This window comes from Gymnoscopelus braueri (genome assembly GCF_963280865.1).
Source record: "Gymnoscopelus braueri genome assembly, chromosome: 19".
In the NCBI taxonomy this organism is placed as follows: Eukaryota; Metazoa; Chordata; class Actinopteri; order Myctophiformes; family Myctophidae; genus Gymnoscopelus; species Gymnoscopelus braueri.
Window position 1 is genome coordinate 30,310,539 of NC_137621.1, and position 22,149 is coordinate 30,332,687.

General features: G+C 42.5%; 3 protein-coding genes across 3 annotated transcripts in view; all 3 read right to left on the reverse strand.

Annotated features, from left to right (window-relative positions):
- Nucleotides 1-8,953, reverse strand: part of sptb (spectrin, beta, erythrocytic) — a 65,199-nt gene extending 56,246 nt beyond the window's left edge. Inside the window, exons 1-2 of the mRNA XM_080414460.1 lie at nt 8,672-8,953; nt 2,627-2,925 (exon numbers count right to left, since the gene is read on the reverse strand). Of these exons, the coding sequence (XP_080270586.1) occupies nt 2,627-2,774 (148 nt within the window). The 5' untranslated portion in view covers nt 2,775-2,925; nt 8,672-8,953. The remainder of the gene's footprint in view (nt 1-2,626; nt 2,926-8,671) is intronic.
- Nucleotides 8,954-9,895: 942 nt separating this feature from the next.
- On the reverse strand, nt 9,896-22,143 carry LOC308075239 (stAR-related lipid transfer protein 9-like). Its single transcript, XM_080414952.1, has 11 exons — nt 19,938-22,143; nt 19,431-19,637; nt 18,871-19,054; nt 17,708-17,854; nt 16,948-17,047; nt 16,061-16,233; nt 14,853-14,917; nt 14,421-14,623; nt 13,810-13,889; nt 13,043-13,201; nt 9,896-12,578 (listed from the first exon to the last, which is right to left on the reverse strand). Exons 1-11 carry the CDS (start codon nt 21,524-21,526, stop codon nt 12,477-12,479), a joined length of 3,009 nt encoding a protein of 1,002 aa, XP_080271078.1. The 5' UTR covers nt 21,527-22,143; the 3' UTR covers nt 9,896-12,476.
- Nucleotides 21,574-22,149, reverse strand: part of LOC308074756 (stAR-related lipid transfer protein 9-like) — a gene marked incomplete at its 3' end in the record, with an annotated part of 34,771 nt that continues 34,195 nt past the window's right edge. The window contains exon 22 of the mRNA XM_080414257.1: nt 21,574-22,098. Coding sequence (XP_080270383.1) covers nt 21,574-22,098 — 525 coding nt within the window. The remainder of the gene's footprint in view (nt 22,099-22,149) is intronic.

Sequence of the window (22,149 nt, forward strand, 5' to 3'; positions counted from 1 at the left end):
CCCAACATAGTCTCAACATAGTCAACATAGGACCATGACATATCTGACCCCTTCTGGTGTTGGTGGCTTTAAGAGCGGTATGTACTACATGGTATGGCCCTCACCTTCGCTTAAACTTCTGTGCTATTTCCCTCCGTTCCAGAACCGCTGCTATTTAAAAACCGCTACGCTGAACGAAAGGGATGCAAGCCTCACAGGTGGGTCACAGCTTACAAGCTTAGGGAGAAATCCCTGAAATGTGTCCTATGAGAGGCAGGCAGGGCAGCTGTCCAGATCGGTCAGACACACGGCATTCTGAGAATGTGCAAGCGATCCCAGTAAAGTAGCGAGGGCACGGAAGGGGTGGCAGGGCTCAGCTGCTGGGGGGTTGTGTGTGTGTGGGACCACGAGATGCACACGGGACACACAAACACAAAAACACACACAACACAAGATCTTGAATCTGGAAAGTAGGTTTTGACCCACACGTGACAATGTAGGCACATTTTGGGATGACTTTTCACAATTATTCTGAAACCGAGTGAAAGTCAGCACCAATTGGAGACCACACCTAACTAATACAAAACCAAATCCCCATACACTTTATCATCTATACTACTGTGTGTTTTAATAACCAGTGACCCAATACAATACATGCCACAATTAAAGGAAGCTGATGACATCATCTAATCATCATCTAATTCAACAACAGTGGCTACTATTTTAGCATGCTAAGATTCCAGGAAGAGCGACAGAGCTTGCCAGTGATGTCATTGGCAGGAACATTTTGGAGAGCATCCACAGCCTGCCTCTGAGACAGGGAGCGGGTAGACATAACCACACCATCCATGAGCATACCAATATATGGAGATGGAGGTAGAAGTGCTCCTTTTTACATCTGTGATGTGTCGTGTCATGACACACACACACACACACACACACACACACACACACACACACACACACACACACACACACACACACACACACACACACACACACACACACACACACACTCAGACATTAACCACTTACAGTAAGCCCTATATACGTTGTACAACGAACAGTGAAAATAGCCGATCTATGTATTAAGGCAGGGGTCTTCAACAGGGGGTCCGGGACCCCTAGGGGGTCCTCAGAGTTACTACAGGGGGTCCGCCAAAATCTTTGTGTGATATGATTTTTCTTTTTACCTTAACCACTAGAACCCTAGCATCCCCTTTTCTGAGGAGAACTTTAGCCAAAAAATAGCAGATCTACAAGCTCACAACGCCTCGCGCTGCGAGGCGTTGTGAGCTTGTAGATCGGCTATTTTTTGGCAAGAGGTATATGTGTAGAGGGGGAAAAAGAGCAGACCAAGTAAACAAAAAATAATAATCTGAAACACAATTGTATACAATATTGAGGGGGTCCCTGCTTCATCTGTCTCTCAACTAGGGGGTCCTTGGCCTGAATTGTATTAAGGTATTTTGGATTTTGGTTGTCTCACCTTTACGTCTTTGTCTTTTGTACCATGTACCTGTTTTTTGCCCATGTACTGTATAGAGAAAACAGGTACAAAACATGCCCATGTATGGACGAAAGGGGGACAGACTTTTATGGCTGGGGCCTAAGGACAAAGTGACCAAGCCCATGTATGGACGAAACAGGTACAAAGCCTCATGTAAGCCAGACCCCCTGGGTCCGGCAAAAAGTGGAATATCTCCTGCCTCAGTAAGGTGCGTGGTTGTTTTTTGTGCTTCCCTGGTCTCAGAATGTATATATTCATTTTTGGGCGGTGTAGCCGCCCCTATAAGTGGGGTTGGGACACCTCATTAGTACGCATTTGCTGTACTGTGATTGGCTCATTAGTACACCCCTAGCTGTACTGTGATTGGCTGACTCTATTGGCTGACTCTATTCAGCACTGTGATTGGCTAGCGAGACACAAGATGACATTAATAACCTATAAATAGGACTATGCACTTAAAAAAAACATTTTTTTTAAAAGTGAGCTTCCATCACTGTGATGACCACTGTGATAACCACACCGCCCACTTCACACTGGGTGTGATTTTTTTGTTATTTTTTGGGCGGTGTAGCCACCCCTATAAGTGGGGTTGGGACACCTCATTAGTACACATTTGCTGTACTGTGATTGGCTCATTAGTACACCCCTAGCTGTACTGTGATTGGCTGACTCTATTGGCTGACTCTATTCAGCACTGTGATTGGCTAGCGAGACACATGATGACATTAATAAATAAAATAGGACTATGCACTTCAAAAAAAAAAAAATTTTTAAGTGAGCTTCCATCACTGTGATGACCACTGTGATGACCACACTGCCCACTTCACACTGGGTGTGACTTTTCTTTTCTTTTCTGTGCTATGTGTCGTGTTTAAAAAAATAAGAAAAAAACTAAAGGATGGTATTTTGGGAAGGGTCAACATTTTTAAGATGCTCATCCTTTTATTAAGTATTAAGATGATGAAACTATGTGGTAGGATGTACAAACTTTTCCTAAATAAAGAATTGCAAAAAAAGAAAAGAAAATACAAGCTCACAACGCATTGTGAGTCTTTGCCTATCTAACGCCATGACAACGGCAGGTTGAAAAGTGGTCAAAACACACCTGTCTCACACCCTGCTTTCCCCCCGACTCACCTGCGAGGGCCTTGATGCGCGAGCGCTCAAACAGCCTGGCGGAGCTGTTGTCGTTGTCCAGCCCCTCGTCCGTGAGGTCAAAGCGGGTGTTGACGCGGCTGTACTGCTGCGTGATCTCCACGTTGTCAAAGTCCGTGGTGGACGCCATGGCGGTTGCCAGCGTGGCAGCTCGTTCGGGGCTTGGGGAGCGCGGAGCGCGTTCCTCAGGTGCTCAGGCTGGGAGGAAGAGGAGGAGGAGGCGACGTGAGGAAGGGGGGAAGATTGTAGGATGGAGACGAAATGTTTCAGGAGGGGAGAGTCTGGAAACACAGGGAACACAGAGGAGAGACAGATGTGTCATTAAGACTAACGATCTTCATGTGATTAATGGTCCTCTCTTGTCAACAATGGCTTTCAGTTCATCATGCTCCGGACGCTGAATATAGCATCGCACAAACACCTGCGTCAGAGTCACTGGAGTGGTTCGGGATATGGAGGGTATTTATAACAATAACGGAAGGAACAATACAAATTGAATAATGACATAAAAAGAAACAACTGAAATACGCATTTGACAATGTCAAGAATAGACTTATGTGGGAGGGACTGCTGAGATAAGAAAGAGAGCCCCCCAGTAGGCCTCGGTGTTGCCCGCCCAAACCTATTCAAACTAAACATACAGGTCACAGAAATGTCTCTGAGTTCACGATGAGTCAGAAATACACTAATCAACCGCAATGTCAGCTCTCATCACTTTGTGATTGAATAATTCCCATAATTCTCCACACACACACACACTAGGGGTGTCACAATTCTCCAAATCCACAATTCAATTTGACTTTCAATTTTAAGGCCACCATTCGATTAAATTTACATTTCTTACATCACACTTACATCACAATTTTACGATTCTAATCCTGGTGGCTTTTGCAGGATAGGAGATTCAAACGGTATTATTTAAAGTACCCTTCTTCCGTGTAGTGGATCTTCTATTACATGACCGAAGTATACACACTTAACATCAAACAGCAATTTTATGGTCAGGATTTTTTCGATTTCAATCGATTTTACCACACACACACACACACACACAAACACACACACACAAACCCATATTTCCCCCCCTGCCTCAACCCCATAGGAGCTCCATTTTGTGCACAACACGTTGTCCAACTGTCACCGTGCGTTAGCGTGTCTGTGTATTCTCTGCATGGAATGGCGGGTGAAGGTTAGCCACTAAGATAGCTCTATCTGGCCACAGCATGCTTCTCTTATCATCTCCCCACATGGGGGAGGGCAATCCCTCCTTGGCGGAGTACATGACGAAAGCCGCTCAAACTGGCTGTGCTCAAAAGATGCAGCTCATGTACAGTTTGAGCTGTGAATAATGAGCGTGTTTGTGCACTGCGTGTTTCCCTTGAACTCTGGAGGCATTGGTTCTCAAAGTGTGGTCTGAGGACCCCCAGGGGTCCTTGGGGGGGGTACCAGGGGGTCCCCAGCAAAATGTGTTAATAAAGCGTTACAATCATTTCAAACCCTTTATCCATATTTTGTGCTTTGGCTTTCAAAAATAGCAGATATACAAGCTCATAGTGCGGCACCGAGTGCCACGATGTGAGCTTGTAGATCTGCTCTTTTTTAAAGATCGTGAACATTTGTGCAAATCTTTGAATATATAAATTTTTAAAGCCAACATTTGTAACTCAAATCTTTGCTTCTGGGGGTCCCTGGAACAAAATGTGGGGGTCCGCGGCCAAATGCATATCATTCTGGGGGTCCTTGACATGAAAAAGTTTGAGAACCCCCGTTTGTGCTCCTGAGTTGCTGTTGGTGGGAGCATCACTAAGTGCATAAAGTTGAGTGAACACAAGCAGAGCAGTGGTGTGCCCAAGCCACACTAAAGGGCAGGTCAAAATCTAGTATTCATATCTGCGCAAAATAGCATCTATAACACATGTTATCACTAGTAATTGTATTTACTAACGCCAAATAAAAAGTTTAACGACTTAAAGCCCTATTTCATGTTTCACTACTTTTTGCCTAATGACATGCCTAAAATCTGGAAGCCAGGTTGAAAGTGTTTTAAGTGCCTCCGTATTGGGAACTGATATAGTCAATTTAAAAAGTTAATTACTTTTTGTATAGTTGTATATATTGGAATAATAATGAGTGTGATCGTAACAAAGTCCCGAGGCACACCTGGACCTGTCTCATGGCACACCGTTTTGGAACCACCGCAGCAGAGTGTCCTCCTGTGGGGCCCATCAGAAGTGCATGCATTAATTACTATAAATCATCAAAGAAGATTGAGAGAGTTCTGTATTAGCTCTCTTGTTAAGAGTTTAGAATGATCAAAGCAATAATACAAATAGCAGCACTACATGTATTTGACTTTATATTCCAGTTTTTGTGTTACTAATACACTGTAACTAAATAACTCCATTTTTCTTGCCTTGATGCTTTTGAGCTGGGGGGGGGAGGGGAGTAACTCCAACTTTTCCAAATGTAATCAACAGCTCAACTCTGCATTTAGCTTGTGGACTGGGGCAGGTTAACCCAAATCCATCAAGGTAGTGGTGAAGTGGCATTGAACATTGGAACATATGTATGCATTTCTGTTTGCCTTTTAGGCTTCGTAATATAAAATTCCACAGGGCAGATATGACAAATAATTATTGACATATTTTATAATTGTATTCATTAAAAAAAAAAACAGAAATAGCTGATCTACAAGCTTACATCGTGACGCGTTGTAAGCTTGTAGATCTGCTATTTGAGCTTTTTTTTTTTTTTTTTTAATGCGTGAAAAAAATTCAACATGGAAACGATTATGCAAAAATAATTGCGATTATCTCAAATAATTGCGATTAGACGATTATGTAACAATTTTGACAGGCCTACAGTAGGTGGTACTGGTGGAAACCAGGCAAGGGCTATCCGACAATGAGTCTCTTTTCACAGTCAGACAAATGGAGGAGGTCCTGTGTGTGTCTGAGTGTTCAGAGAAGAGGGGCCCTGGGTGACACTACAGTGATGACATCCAGGCAGGTCTACCCCCCTCCACGTCCGACTCGGTATCAGACCCTTGCAGGGGGATGTTATCAGCCCCCGGGATGCTCCACCCTCCACTGGGGAACCCCTTATCAACTCGCACACAACCTGGAGACTGAACGGCCGCGCTGCTTCTCCACGCAGACACCATATAGACCCATAACCACAAAACCAATATCCACAAGCTGTCAGCTGTGCTGAAAGCGATACCTACAATACCAGTACAACTCTAATTATGTCTGGGGGATTAAAGCAAGTGTTCAAACTTAATCCATAGAGCCGAGACAACAATATATAGCTGCAGGTGCACCAGCACACTGTACTGTAGCTCAAGCTGATAGGCCATTAGGTTGCTTTTTTCAACTCAAATGAGCTGTCAAAAGACCCCCAAAATAAGACAGACACACGTTTAGTGAAGTGCTGGCAGAGAACCGTGTTGAGAAACTTGTTCTTGGTCAAACAGTGCCTCTAGGATATCGTACCACTGTGATCTGTTTCTGTGTAAAACACCTGTTGGGTGTCATGTGCATGTCTGTCATTGATGGAGCTCTAATGGAACATGTTCCAAGATGTCAACAGATGTGAATGGGACACAATATGTTTGAACAATTGCTCTTGGATGAGATAGTGGGTGGCTGGGTGCAGATGAATGGGGGAAAATAAAAGTTCACCGTTATTGATGAAAAACAAAACAAGCTGTTTTGAAGAATACTGACCTAAGAAATATTTCGAGGTGAGGATGAAAGACTAACATTTAAAATATGCTCCGTTTCTACGTAAAGAAAGAATTGTACATTGACATTCTAGTCGCTTGTGGATCCAAAGACTTTGCAGAGCATCAGAATACCTTGTTTATGAGGGGAGATGAAACACCCATTGCCTGTTGATGAAAAATTGCATCCTCTTGCATTCTGAAAAATCTATTTGCAGCCCAAGTACCCCCGTAAAATAGGGTTGCAAATTTATGCTTACGACTGAGATACCAATCCCTTTCTTCCCCTTCAAATCACCACTTGAGTAGAATTATGGCTCCACTGGCAGGAATTCCCACTGCTGTAACTAAATCTGTGCTGATGTTTCTACCCAGAAGAATGCAACGCATTAGCTGGCTACTGTCTAGGGGAGGGCGCATTATTTTGAGTAGCGCAACAAGTCAAAAGAGAAGATGAAACAAGAGATGGGTGTAGTCAAGAAGTGTGTGTGTGTGTGTGTGTGTGTGTGTGTGTGTGTGTGTGTGTGTGTGTGTGTGTGTGTAATTGTACCAGCAACTGGACCAGAGAAAGATTGGGTGTAGTCGGGAGGGAAAGGGAGAGGGGGGTGATGTCCAGCGCAGACTGACAGTGTAAATCTGAGACGTAAACATGGAGTACAAAGAAATCAATAAGCCCGGCTGCAGGATTGAATGTCCATCATGGTCTAGTGGAGTGGATATCTCACAGGCTGGCCTGCTTTAGCCTATTTCGATTATGCCAATAATGAACAATGCACACAATCAATCCTATAAATATTCATCGCTGACGAGGAATACGTTGCAGTAATCAACATACAAAAGCACATCATGATGTATATTTGTTTGACACAGGGCATGATAAACAATGAACTGATATTTGGACGTTGCCATGAGAAAATCTGCTATTGTTACGCTCAAACTTGTTTTGACTGGGATTGAGGCTTGCTAGGGGTCATGATGAGGAATCGATAGTAAACTTTTCCTGGAGTGTTTACACTACATACGTAGACATCCAGACCGTTCGACTGGATAGGCGGCGTACCACACACTTTTCCTTTTAAGGGGAATGTTATTTGCACCGGGTGCATTCAATGTCATTGTCATTTCAAACAGCCTGGGCACCATGATATACAGCTGTTTTCATTCACCCATGGATGGGACAGGCCTTGGGGTTTAGCATGGCAAGACAGTCATGAAGAGAAAACATAACAATTAACAGCGTTGAAAAGTAACTTTAGGGCTAGCTACAGTAGGCTACAGTGGTGGAAAAAGTACTCCAATGTTTTACTTAAGTAAAAGTTTTAATACTGCAATGTAGAAATACTCTGTTACAAGTAAAAGTCCGGAATTCAAAATTGACTTGAGTACAAGTACAAAAGTATTAGTATAAAAATGTACTTAAAGTACCAAAAGTAGAAAGTACTCATTATGCAGAATGTCCCAATTCACAAGTTTTCTAATGTATAAAATGTATTTAAAATAGCAGATCTACAAGCTCACATTGCCTCACATTGCAAGGCATTGTGAGCTTGTAGATCTGATATTTTCAAGTGGCCACAAATGTATAAAGGGCTGAAGTGGTTAATGTATGTTTTGTAATAATAACCAAAATCTACAAAGTAACTAGTAACTAAAGTTGTCAAATAATTGTAGTGGAGTAAAAGTACAATATTTGCCTTTGAGATGTAGTGGAGTAGAAGTAAAATAACTTAACATTGGAAATACTCCAGTAAAGTAAAAATACCAAAAATCTTTACTTAAGTAGTACTTGAGTAAATGTACTTAGTAGCCTACTTAGTTTCCACCACTGTTGATAAGTAACTTTAGGGCTACAGTAGGCTACATACACAAATCAACACAGCAGAAGAGCTATTGATAAGGACAAGCGCACTTTTCTATGCGCAGGCGCGCGTTAAGGACGTAGGCTATTGTGTCTGGCAGAACAAAAGTTTATCAAAGTTCATACATGTTGATAAATTACAAGTTATCAACTGGAAAACATATTATTACATACATTTATGAAACATTTTTGGGCATTAAGTCATTCAATGATATCGGAAAAGAAGGTTAGAACGACATGTCCTCTCTCATGGCAACAGTGTCAATGAGCAACAACAGGTGGTTTGGAGGAGAACTAGATTGCAAAGAAACAACATCGAAGGGAACGTTTCTCATCCTTGTTGTGACCGATGATGATCACAACTATTTGGCCAAAAGATCAATCATTTTCATTCGTCATAAAGCGCATTAGGCCCGCAGTGAGCTTACTTTCAATTTACACTTACTTGCCTCTGGATGTTGTCCTGGTCCGAAGGGCTGTTTACCTTGACACTTTTCCCTGCCAATAAACCAATTATAATCCCATCGAAGCTAACGGTGTGGTGCTGGTGGTCAGAGCCGTGGGGGTCCAGTCACACGTGGAGGAGGGACTGGTGGTGGTCCTGGGACAGGGGACTTGGGAAAGGGATTGTAGGCGCCAACACGCACACCATGACCCACCCTGTGTGTTAAAAATAAAGTGGGCGCACCACCGAGTACATGATCTGTGCGCGCAGGGGACGCACATTCCTGTGACAAGAGAGGGTGACTCTAAATGGCACACGCACTTTACTGTCCACCCCACCCTGGCCCGTCTGTCGCTCTCATCTACCAAACACCCCCCCCCCCCCCCCCACCTCATCAGCCCCGCCCCTCAGAAATGTCACCTCTACAACACAGCCACCACGTATTATTGCATTGATATAGTGAGCAGTGGTGGACAAAGTACTCACATTTCTTTACTTCAGTAAAAGTATCAGTACTCTAGAAATACTCTGTTACTGTTAAAAGTGAAAGTCTGGTAATCAAAATGTAATTGAGTAAAATAACAAGTATTGGTATCGACACATACTTAAAGTACAAAAGTAAAAGTACTCATTGCTACAGAATGTCTAATTTCACAACAAGCTTGTAGATCTGCTGTTTTCAAATAGCCGAAATGTGTAGAATATAGAGCTTAAGTGGTTAATGTATGTTTAGTAATACAAATCTAAATCTACAAAGTAACTAAAGCTTTCAAATAATTGTAGTGGAGTAAAAGTACAATATTTTCCTCAGTGATGTTGTGGAGTAGAAGTAAAAGTATTGAGAATTGGAAATACTCCACTAAAGTAAAAAATACCTCAAAATTGTACTTAAGTGCAGTACTTGAGTAAATGTACTTAGTTACTTTACACCACTGGATATACTGTAAGTCTACTGTAGGCCCACACTGTAAGGAACATGAGTATAGCCTACTAATCATTATAAGCCACAAATGAACTATAGGAGACTCTGTAAAAGGGTGTTAATTTAACTCAGTGTACAAAATGGTCTGGAACTGTAGCTTTTTTTTCTTTCTCCCACAGGCTATTAAAAAGATTGAATATCAATTGCAAAAGCTCACTCTTCTGTTGATTGGATATGGTTGATGGGCTACTCTTGAGAGCAAAAAAAAAGATTAGACTAATAAAAAACACTGCACATAAAAGTCATTTCAAAATATGTCAAGTGTATTTAAAAAAAATAACAAGCATATGGGCTAACTTGCATCTTATTAGTAAGAGACAGTTATGTAATAAAATACATTTTTAGAAAATATTACCACTTGATAAAAAACATAAATAACAACACTTTGTACAGGGCGAAATAAGCACGTAGCCTACAAAAATTCAGATACAAAAAATTTTAAGTAAAATAAAAATAAACATAAAAAGGCATACAGCTCCTTCATACTGTGTCCTGGGGGAATCGAACCTTCATCTTTTTTTTTTGCATCTTCTTTGGTTCCCCGGGGAGCCTCCATCACTCCAACTATGAGCACTGCAACTGCAGCAGCCCTGAACCTTCATACTGCAGTAAATAATATGGCTTAAGCTCTGGATCCACGCAACGCAGTGAAGTCTTGGAGACAGTCAGGTCTTTGATAAGCTTCTGCATATAGTATCAATATCGTACAAACCATTTTGTTTTTCCAATGTGTATCACCAGAAATGCTTCTGCCGTAGCCATACTGTGCAAGCAACAAACGTGTGGGGGAAGCAGTAATGATCTCTAAAGCAAATTTAAAAACAATCAGACATAATTATGACATAATAAAAAACTAAAACCACAATAAACAAATAAATATGACAGATTTCATAATCAGAGAGACCTTATTAGTCAGCTTATACACAGGGCTACCTTGCAGTTCTAAGGTAATTATGAAGAGTGTCATTCCACAATGACATACATAGCTAATCTTCAAAAATAATCTACAGGCTCACAACACGTCGCAATGCGACACGTTGTGAGCCTTTAGACATTTATATTTGTCTATGATGACATACCCAAAATAGGGGCGCAGAGGTGAAATGTAGGCTAATATGTAGGGTTGCAGACAAGAAAACACATGTCTATAACATGTGTGTCACATGTGGATGGACGGGCATGGAATGGGATTAATCTAGATGAATCTACATAAACGTTCATTCGGAGAATATATGCATAAAAGAACAGAATTTGAGGTTAAACGCAAATGCTAGGCGGTGGCGATTGCCATCCCCTGGGACCCCACCCTGCAGAGAACATTATAAAATACAGGGTCTAATAACAGCATCGCTTCCATGTAGATCTCAGACTTCATGTGGCCAGTCTACAGACTTAGTAATTTATGAAATATGACTCCATATTTTAGCAAGGATTCAGCCCCATCTGACCGCCTTTGACAATTCCAAAAAATGATCAATCCAGTGGTCCTCGAGACTGACACTGGACAGACTCGCAGACAGACCCATTTCAGGCTCGCCTCCTACAGAGCCATGCTGTAAATAACCCACAACACTCCCAAATTGGACACAGAGGGTTGTGGAATGAAACTCTTCAATTTCTACATATTAGTTTCCCTCTGTTGCAACAGAACACGTTTCATAGAATATATTCTGCACACAGAGGGCCGTTGAGTGCTGAGAAACAAGCAGTGCCGAGGGACAAGAATACAAATGGCAGGTGTCACACTGACACTGGTGGTGGTAAAGAACCCTTCATCGAGTTTGTTTTAAAGCTGCAATCAATAACTTTTTTTTGTGTGTGAATAAAACTATCCAATCTGTATGGTACAGTATGGTAATACCATATCACTACCACAAGTATTGCATGAAACTCAAAGTGCAATATCTCCCCCTGACCAAACAGACTTTCCATCTTAGCTCAGGAGTAGACATTTTGGTGCTCACATAGCAGACACGGGATTGGACAAAAGCCTTATGGATTGCAGCTTTACTCTAACAGATGCACAGTAAAATTCTCAAGGAACCGTAAGGGTAAAATTAAAAGTAAATTACTGTGTGGGGTTTTACTATATCAGGATCATTATCAATACACATGTGCGCTACACAATAACTTGACATTCAGTATTCGTCAGATTGTCCCAATTCCCCCTCCTGTGTTGTGTGGTAAACCCCATGGACAGAACAACCTAAGTAAGTCCATGTGTACTTCTGGCAGATTTGTGTTAATAAATACTACTTTACAAATTGTTTCACTGAATAAGTGAATTAATTACAGTATGTGAACAGGAGAGCTTTATAAGACTGGACATCCTAACTATACACAGGAAAATCCTCAGTGTTCATTTATCCATGTGTAACTCTAAGAGTGTACAAATGGAACCAAATGGACCCGTATGCTACCCTCTCAGAGTTGAATGAACACTCAGGATTTTACAATGTACAGTAGTCTAAAGGTGAATGCAATGTAGCACTAGTTGTGCTGAGTGGGCCATACCCCAGAAGCCCTAAAATGAGTCACATACTGTACATCTTTGGTAAAACAGCTTTACAATTGTGAAATGGTTCACGTACATCAATGCACAAACATGTTATGCGCTTTATATTTACAGTTATGATAAAAAATAACATTGTATAAAAAGCTGCTTGATACATTGTATCTTATATCAACATAATATCAGTGCTTTTGAATAAAAGAAAGTCAAGTAAAATCATATTCAGGTGCAAATTCAACTAGTCCGTCCCAGGGCAGGGACAGTTTGTCTAAGTGCTCACTGCTACATGTGTCTTCATGAGTCCGGTGGTTTCACTGGGCAAGGGCGGCATCGAGATCAGCGATGACAGCTGCCTGTCTTCGAGCCACGGTCTGCAACAGCCTCTGAGGGAAAGATGGAGTTCCTACATCCATCTTCACGGGGAGAGGAGAGGAGAGGAGAGGAGAGGAGAGGAGAGGAGAGGAGAGGAGAGGAGAGGAGTGATTACATTTTTTTATTGACAATATCAAAATATATTACATATCCTTAACAAGAGCTTGTGACTAAATAATAACTACATTAAATCCAGTGGAAAACTGATTGTAATCCTTTCCCTTAAAAAATATGGTTTTGGACATTTCCACCCAACAGCGATGCTATACAATATATAAATACAAATATGCAGCCTCAACATGACACATCATATTGTTGGACACCTGTCACAATAAAGCCCAAGAGCTTATTTCGAGAGGAGAGGAGAGGAGAGGAGAGGAGAGGAGCAGGTGGACTCCCAGTACACCCTTATGTAGTGTAATTACAGTTACAACTGTGAGGATTAGTCATGTACTTTCTGCAATGCATTTTCAGACAACCAACCATCTGTTAAGCATAATTTCACCTGCAACAGGCAGATGACACGGACCACCTCCTGTCCATTCCGCCTGACAGGTTGAAGGACCCAGGCGCTGGGCATCATCTCCCCTCGGACAGCGTCCACACTGGGACGAGGGAGAGACTCCTCAAACACAGACTGCATGGCCAGCACACACAGGCCAGCCTGGGGGAGAAGGGAGGAGGTACACACATTTATACAACTAAACAGTGGAGAGTGTGCCCTCTGCTTGGCCGAGAGGCAATTGTACACTCTGTCTCAGCTTTCCTCTGTCTCAATGTGATTCAATTACCGTAAGGGGAGCTGCATTTAACCACCTAAACTCCATATACCTTGCTGTATGTTAAATTGCCAAAAATTGCCGATCAACAAGCTCACTACGAGTCATGTTGCGATGCATTGTGAGCTTGAAGATCTGCTATTTTTGCTAAATGTTCATTTATGTATTCTATCATCATGACATGCCCAAAATCAGGACGCTAGTGTTCATGTGGTTAAAAGTTAACTACAGATATTTTTTTGCCACACAGAGGACTTGCTGTAAAATAGGTATCGATTTCAAAAGCACTACTAAATTCATGCTGACAACGTGCTTCCTGGTTTCACGCCAGACTATAAAGAAACTCTTTTATTGCAGTGTGACCTTGCCACTTGATGTCATTCAGCGGAAGCTCACTGAACCACAGACACAATGACTGACGGGCTGCCTGTAATTATGTGTTTGGTGCTGGGGGATGATTGTTGTGGGACTGTACTGTGTGTGCGGTACTAACCTGCTTGGACTCGGTGCTGATGCAGCAGAAATCCCGCGGCTGGCTGAGGTGACAGACAGACGGGTCTGTCAATATGTAGACTGAACAAGGACACACAGAGAGGCAGACAGACAGAGAGAGTGGAAGAGTTAGACAGGCAGACATACAAACACAAGGTGCAATAAAACAGAATAGAAGCAAAACACACATGAAAAAAAGAACATTAAACAGAATAATACTGAAATTAAAATAGAGGAAGTTGTTAGTTGGAAAATTGCCTTTGGCATCACTTTAAGGTCAGTTACATCAAGAATGATGTATTGAACTATACATAGAGAAACAATGCACACTGCATAAGAATAAGACAGATATGAGGCCTGCATTGGGGTTGGCAAAATTAGATTAGGCCATATGCATATATAGCATGTGGCATTGAAACTGCGAATATGTTGAGGTGCTATTCACCAATGATAAATGAGAGTCTATAGATAGGTGTGGTACTGTAAGAGAATGCCTTTTTTTAAGTGAATGTATTAATTATGCTATGGAGCTAATATAAGAAACCAGGCTCTATTCCCCAAGGCAGGCAGATTGCCAGCCAGCCGGCCACCCAGACAGGTGTGTTAGCTCACCCAGCTGAGTGCTGTCATCTAGTGGTCGGGTCCAGGCAGAGCGGATGGACTGGTGGTACAGGTTGGCCTTGGATGGCTGTCGGACCATATTCCACAGGCTGGCCAGGGGTCTGCTCAGCTCCCCGGCCCCCAGGAAGCCATGGACAGACGGGCTGGAAGAGGGCTTGTAGTAGGCCTGGATACCTCGCTCTGCGCCCTGGTACCTGTGGCAAACACACATAAGGAGACTTATATGTAACAGGTTCAATTCATGCTCAAGACCTGTGCCGAATGTCATTTCCTTGCACACAACCCGTTATCTTTCCTGCCTCACTCCGTTGCATCATAATAAAACCGAAAACGGTGTATTCGGCATGTAACCATAGTATTAAATAACTCAAGCTTTAAATACTGCAAACGATTTCTAACAAGATGGTTCTAGAGTGCACTCACCTCCAGCCAGCAGAGCCCCTGCCCATGATCAGGTTGGCCATGTCTCCAGCAGCAGCTAGTCGCACCTGTGTGGACAGAAGAGCTTTCTTTAATCCCTCCATGTTAATAGGCCCATTCTACACCTCATCTATTATTCATGTTATGAAGTAAATGACAGTGAGGAGAATAATCATGCTGATGTGCTGTGGATGATAATGACTCATATTATGGCTTCACTATGTGTGCATTGTCAGAAAAGTTGAGTTATGATAAATAAAGAGAGATTCTTACTTTGAATCAATCTATAATTACAATGGTTGGGCATTTAGCAGACGCTTTTATCCTGAGTGACTTATGAGTGCGAGATCAGAGTAAATGGCATGAACCCTAGTCAACATACAACGGAGTAAATGGTCAGACTCATGTAACTATACTTTGGCTGCTTGTACCTGTATGGATGATAAATAAATCCCTATACAGTGAAAATAATACAATGTAGTGCTTCAAAGAAACTAGGATACCAGGCAAACATCAAACCTAGCATCTGTCTACAATCCTGGATACCATTCTTTCTTTCTTAAAAAAAAAAAAGAATATTTCAGAAAGACAGGAAGGGTGGTAGAGAGGAGGGGATGACATGCAGCAAAGGGCAGAGATGAGCTGCAAGAAGGACTATGCTGTATTACATTGACAATGTGGCTATAAAGCTCTCACCAACCAGACTGCTGGGTTGAAAGAATGTAAAGCTGCTTATACTGCAGTGTTATGTCTGTCGTGTACAGGTGCAACAGTTGATCAAACTAATAGATTTCATAGATTAGAAAAAATACCAGATTTGAATTAATAAATAGATCTTTTGGTGAAAAGAAACTTTTCCTCAAAATGTTTCAAAAAGTTCCAAATTACAGAAAATCGATCTACAAGCTCGCGAGACCTGTGAGCTTATAGATCGGGTTTTTTTGTGCAACGCCGTTGTACTACAAAGTAGAAAATAGGGCTTAAGTGGTTTATCAGACTAATCAATTTAGTCATATAAAAAATCAATTGGAATTATTTTCAGGTCAGCTCGTTGCAAAAATAAAACAAATATTTATAGATATAAAAAAGAAGCGCTTCTCAATTGTTTGAATTGAAAAAGTCACTGATAGAATAATCACTAAGAAATAATCAACAAATGCAGCCCTACTGTAGTGTAGAACCTTCTCTTCAGTTCTCATGTGTTTTTTTACCTCAGCCAGAGCTCGTCCCAGAAGAGTGGAGGTGATGTCCTGATAGGCTGTCGATATGGATGAGGAGGAGGAGCCGAAAGAGGCGGTGCGCTGGCGTAGGCAGGTGGGGGACAATGGTGATGAGGTCATCTGGGGCTCAAACCCTCCTGCGGCGGGAGGCTCCAGGCGGACATCTGCAGTAGATCAGACACACAGATAACATGAATGTGCTGCAGAGAGAGGCTGAACAAAACATGAATGTACTGCAGAGAGAGGCTGAACAAAACATGAACGTACTGCAGAGAGAGGCTGAACAAAACATGAACGTACTGCAGAGAGAGGCTGAACAAAACATGAACGTACTGAAGAGAGAGGCTGAACAAAATTGTTCAGAAGAGCTTTAAATATTTAAGCGAGGAGTGCCGAATTTACTTCAAAACATGGCTGCGCTCTTGCAAACAGAGCAGTGCAGACAAAAAAAGCTTGACTTGTTTGAACCACTTTCAACCCGAAGTCCCTATTTTGGTTGTCATTATAGACAAATATTTCCCAGGCTATTCGTTGTACTATAAAGTACATTATGGCTTAACCCATTAAAACCGGGAAAGCATCCGTGTCATTTTCGATTTTAGCGTCGGCTATTCAAAAATAGCAGATATACAAGCTCACAGTTTTGAACATTTTTGAAAAATCTTGAAAGTGTGAGAACTACTGAAGGCGTTTGTAGAATCGGCCTCAGGTCTTAATGGGTTAAGTGGCTAAATACTGTTTGGACACGTCAAAGGAAATTCATATACTACTGTATATGAAGCCCTTTCCACAAACAAGCAGAAACATAGCAGTGCTTTACAGCGCAGGACATCATAAAGCGTGTGACTGAGGTTTGTGTATCACCGTCTAGTCATTACCTTGGGCAGACAGCCAGGCTCTCTGGGTCCTCACACTCTGAGGGCCACATATTGGGGGACGCGTCCTGACCTTCAGCCCTTCATCCTGGAAGCCGGCGGTCTGAACGAAAATAACAGCGTCCCATGCGGTTAGCATTCAAAGACACACTCTCATCCAGGACGTGGTGATACGGTGATGTCCTCCTTAAAAGTTTGGTATTAATTATGTATATGGAATAAACATATCGTGGCTGACGGATGGAAACCTTGTGTGTCCAAAACCATTACTTTTCAGGAAATGGAATAAAGAACCCGTGTTCCAATGGATCCAATGAAGTTATCATTTAGTCACAAGCTCTTGTTAATACTTTTTGATTAGTAAATATTAATAAAACCCACAGACACGTCCCTATTTTGGGCATGTCGCTATAGACGAAAAGTTTAGAAAATAGCTAAAATAGCTGATTTACAAGCTCACAATGCATCTCATTGTGACGTGTTGTGAGCTTGTAGATCAGCTATTTTCAGTACTTTTGCACGATGGGGCATTCATTTATGAAAAGAACATAACACCGCGATACAAGGTTTCTGCCTGAGAGCGACAATACTATATTCTATAAAAACTAAACAAAAACAACCTCACTTAACTTAAAGGATGCGATTATCCACAGCACAATACCCATGAGGGCATACCTTTTTTCTGCATTGGAAATTCTAAATGAATAAAATATTTACATATTGAACCGTTCAGCACAAGTTTTAATGTATAACTTCTTCCTACCGGTCCGTTCACTGTGGGCCTCATGCTGTCTTGTAGCTGAGTAGTGTTGCCACTGTTGTAGCCTGAGGTAGGTCCCGAAGAGAGGCTGAGGCTGGAGCCAGTGCACAGGGTGCTGTTACTCACCCTGGTTCCATACCGCGGGTCGTCCTACATCACACAGGAGAGGCAAACACCACAATAATTTCTTCAGTAATAGGAGAACAAATCACTACAATATTAGATTGAGCCGTGGAGGAAAGTCATTAGACTTGTCAGGTACTGAAAGCCTTCTCTATAAATTATCCTGAGGCAGCATAAGGCACCAAACTGGCAATTACAACAGGCTGCAGTATATCTAGTTCTGGGCAATGGATCTCCAGTATGGTACAAATATCTTAAAGGGGCTGTGAGTGATATATTTTGTTTCAAATATATTTATTTTAAGTGACAAAGTTTAAGCTCTGTATCTCTGTATTGTTATGGTGTTTGTTCATTAACATTTCCCCGTCTCTCCAGCTCTTTAGTAAACAGAAAATAAATGTTTCATTTATCAGCTTCAATTTTATAGTTTTGCAGTTCCAATGTGTTCTGCTCTTTTTTTTATTTATTCCATCACTTCCATTTATCCTGTATTCTGTATGAGTTCTCTCTCCTGGTTGTATAAAATTGGTACCCCAATCTGAACATTTTATGCTCAGGTCAGTACAGAGACAGGAAACCAAGGGCAAACAGAGAGGAGATAGAAAAATAGTCCGTACACTGGATCATCCTCCCATGTATATTTATTATATTACCACCAAGGTGACATTTCGAGCATCTGGCTCTTCCTCAGTCTGAGTTCCTTGTCTGAGGAAGAGCTAGACCCTTGGTGGTAATATAATAAATAAATGGTGGTAATATAATATAATAATATATTATAATATTAATGTCTATGGGAGCATGAGCCAGTGTGTTCTTCTGTCCAGCACCTACTATCTTATCATTGTGGATGTGCCTTTGTAAACTTTTTGCAGAGAGGACAGACACGCGAGACAAAATGGGGGTCAGATTCGAACCCAAGTCCCCACACTCACAGGAGCATATGGCCCATCAGGCAATGTCTTGTCTAAATGACACCATGTTATAACTCATCAGATTATCAGCAGGACAATGAAGTGTGATGCTGTGATCCAGGATGCAGTCACCTTGACAACCTGTGACAGAGCCTGCTGCTGAAGCCTCCTCTTCTCCTGCTCCGTCCTCTCTCTGAGCCGTTCCCGTGCCTTGGCAATCTCAGTCCTGGCCTCCTCTCGTGCACGGCCGTAGTCACGCAAGAGCTGCTCAATCTCAGATGGGTAGAGGCCCTCTCCTCTGGGAGGGTCTTGGGTTCTGAAAATATAGAAAAACACTTCAGTGGGATTCGATCAGGGTTCGATTTGCTGGGGGAGATCCATACCTTTGCTGCTCTGGTCATTCATTTTTACTGCTGAACATTGTGACATGTGACTGTGTGAAACGCTTTCCAAAATAGCGAGAATAAAAAATCTGCAAGCTCACAGCGCGTTGCGACACATTGTGAGCTTGTAGAACTAATTCATGCCTAAAGCCAAGGGGCATTTATTTATAGTATATAGACACTTAATTCATCCTCAAGGGGTACAGTGTATACCCAGCTACATAATAAAATAAAGCATTGGAAACACAAATTTTATAAGGATAATAAAAATGATTTAGGAAAGACGTAGTGTCCAGTAGAGTATATTACCTGGTGCTGTCAACCACCTCTTGGCGGAGCTGCAGCAGGTAGTCCCTCCGACGGCTAGGCATAGCCAAGACCCTGGAGGAGGAAGCGGTGACCTCCTGAGGAGGAGAGTGAGGGAGCTTGCTGGGGCTCAGGCTACGAGCACGAGAACGAAAGTTCTGGATACGCTCCTCCCTTTCCTGCCTCAAGCCCTCAATACTCCTCCTGTGCCTGAGAGGAAAGGAGCAGAAAGCAGAAAAAGGAGAAATAAATATGGTTAATCATTAACTTATTGCATTCACACCTTTCTACATACTTTATAAGCACAGATAGAGTGGTATGTTTACATTGTCCATAGAGGTACTTGGTAATTGACATTTGTTTTCAGGTGTGTTCAGGACCATTAACATTTTGGCATTAGTTGGGCTTTTAGGATTTTGTACTTGCTTAATTTGCATGTAAATCTGTTATTTTTCTAGTAAACACTTCCCTATAACATAATCAAACGTGAAAGGTCAATTTAATCTCTACCTGTCATAGAGCAGCTGTTTGGTAGGAACAGAGGTGTCTGGCTCCAGCGGCCTCTGCCTGGACCCAACAGAGAGCATCTTCAGCAACGTGTCCGTCTCTCCCAGGCCATAATGCATCTTGGCCTCAGTCAGTTCAATAGTCAGTGGTGGAGGGTTCATATTCAGATGAACCGTAGCCATCACCTGCTCCCTCTCCTGTCTCAGCCTCTCTATCTCCCTTGTCTTCCTCTCCCTCCGCGCTGTGAACTCTGCGTTTGAACCATAACTTTCGAGCTCAACCCAGTCCTGACAGTTTCTCCTCTTGTCATGGCCGTTGTCATGGCAACTGGACTGTCGTTCTAGCTGCTGTCGACTGATGCCTGACCAGTTGTTGAATTTATTGTGCATGGGAAGGTCCTCGGGGACCCAATGGGGATCAGGTTGTCGGGAGGGACTGGTCACGATGGGTTGAATATTGACGAGGATATCTGTGTTGCACTCACTGGGAGCAAGAGACGCTATGTCATCCTCTTGACCCTTGACAGTCCTCTCGCTGAGAGGGGAAGGGTCATTACAGTAGTCGATGGAACCATCTGTCACTCTGAGTTGGTATTCCATCAATTGTGTTCTACAGTGTTGAGAATTTTCCTGTTTTGATATTCCATCGCGTTTGCACACTTCAGCCTTCCTGAATTTAGGAGAGGCCTGATTATGCATAGTTAATTCATTAGTAGGACTGCTCCAGTGAGGACTCCTGCTGGACGTGTTTTGCCATTTGGTACAGTTTGGGTTGATATCCCTCTCTCTTGGAGTGATGTTTTTCCTTTCCTTATCCATTGATCTATCCAATGATGAAACAAGGTTTTTGTCTGATCCCTTTGGACTTGAAAAACTAATTTCACTCATAATCTCAAGTGATAAAGATTCATTTGATTTAATGGAGGTGTTATTGCAAAATGTCCTGGACGTTTCATCAGTGACTGAAACAGATGTGGTTGGTGATTGTTTACTGGAGTGAAGGCAATGTGCAGACAGGCATTGGTTTTCATCTTGCATCTTAGATGTCTGATGTTTTTGATGACATGGCATAGATTGTGTCTCTCTTGGCTTTGTGCCTGTCCGTGCTCCAACAGTGAGAATGGGAGATGACGCCCGGTCTGTGAATTTAGCCTGTTGCTTGAAGCCATTCAATTGGTCACTTCTCAGAGAAGAGATGTGATGTTTCTGGCAGCTACTTTTTGATAATCTGCCGGTGTTTTCAGACACTCCAACACTTCTGGGGGACAGCGTCTTAGCTGTGCTGTGCTTTGAGCTTCTGGAACAAGCTGATCTTATACGCTTCTGAACTTCAACTGCAGTCTCCGGGGAGTGTATCATTTCATGATGTGTGTTTTCTGTTCGTATGCCAGATCTTTCTGTTACAGGAGGTGTGTTCATCATCAGATCTGGCATGCTCATTCTTTCACTTGTCTCAGCTTCAACCTTCTCCATTTTGAACAGCTGCCCCACTTGGGAGATACTGAGCACTTCAGAACCAATAACTTTGACAATTACATTGACCTCATGTGATCTGGACATTTCACTGCATGCCGTTTGATGTTTGACAGTCATTTCCTTCTCAACGGGTGTTGAGGACCCTTCTGTCTGGATGCCAATATCTACAGCTGTTTGGCTAGAACAATCTCTCTTGGTCCAGTCTTTAGAGTAGCTGTAGGAGACACTGACGTTTGAGATGTTCGCATTCCTTCTTGGGCTGGATTTGAGGCCCTCCCCCTGTCCCTCATCCCCTGGACGTCTCCCAGCAGGTCTGAAGTGCTGTGTATGAGCTGGGAGAGGTGAGCGGACATGTTCTCCAAACTGGCCCACGTGGGAGAATCTTTAATGTCCTCCATTGTCTTCCTTGTTGTGGGTACATGAGTGCTGCTCCTTCTGTGACGTTCCTTTCTCTTTGGATCACCGCCAACCACAGTACTTTTCAGAGTGCACTGAAGGCCACGTTCAGTTTGAGTGCCATGTTCACATGTTGTTCTGCTGTGAGCCTGGGTCTTATTTGCCTGACACTCCTGCTCAGAGGAGTAAACCAACATGATCTCATCCACCTGACCAAGGCCTCCAGGAGCACCAATACTTGAAGAATCGCTGTTCATTGTTAGGTTAGCAAGGTGACCGTCAGTACCAGAGGACTGGTGACACGGCGTAAGGTGAGATGTGGGGGTCACTTGCTCTTTGTAATC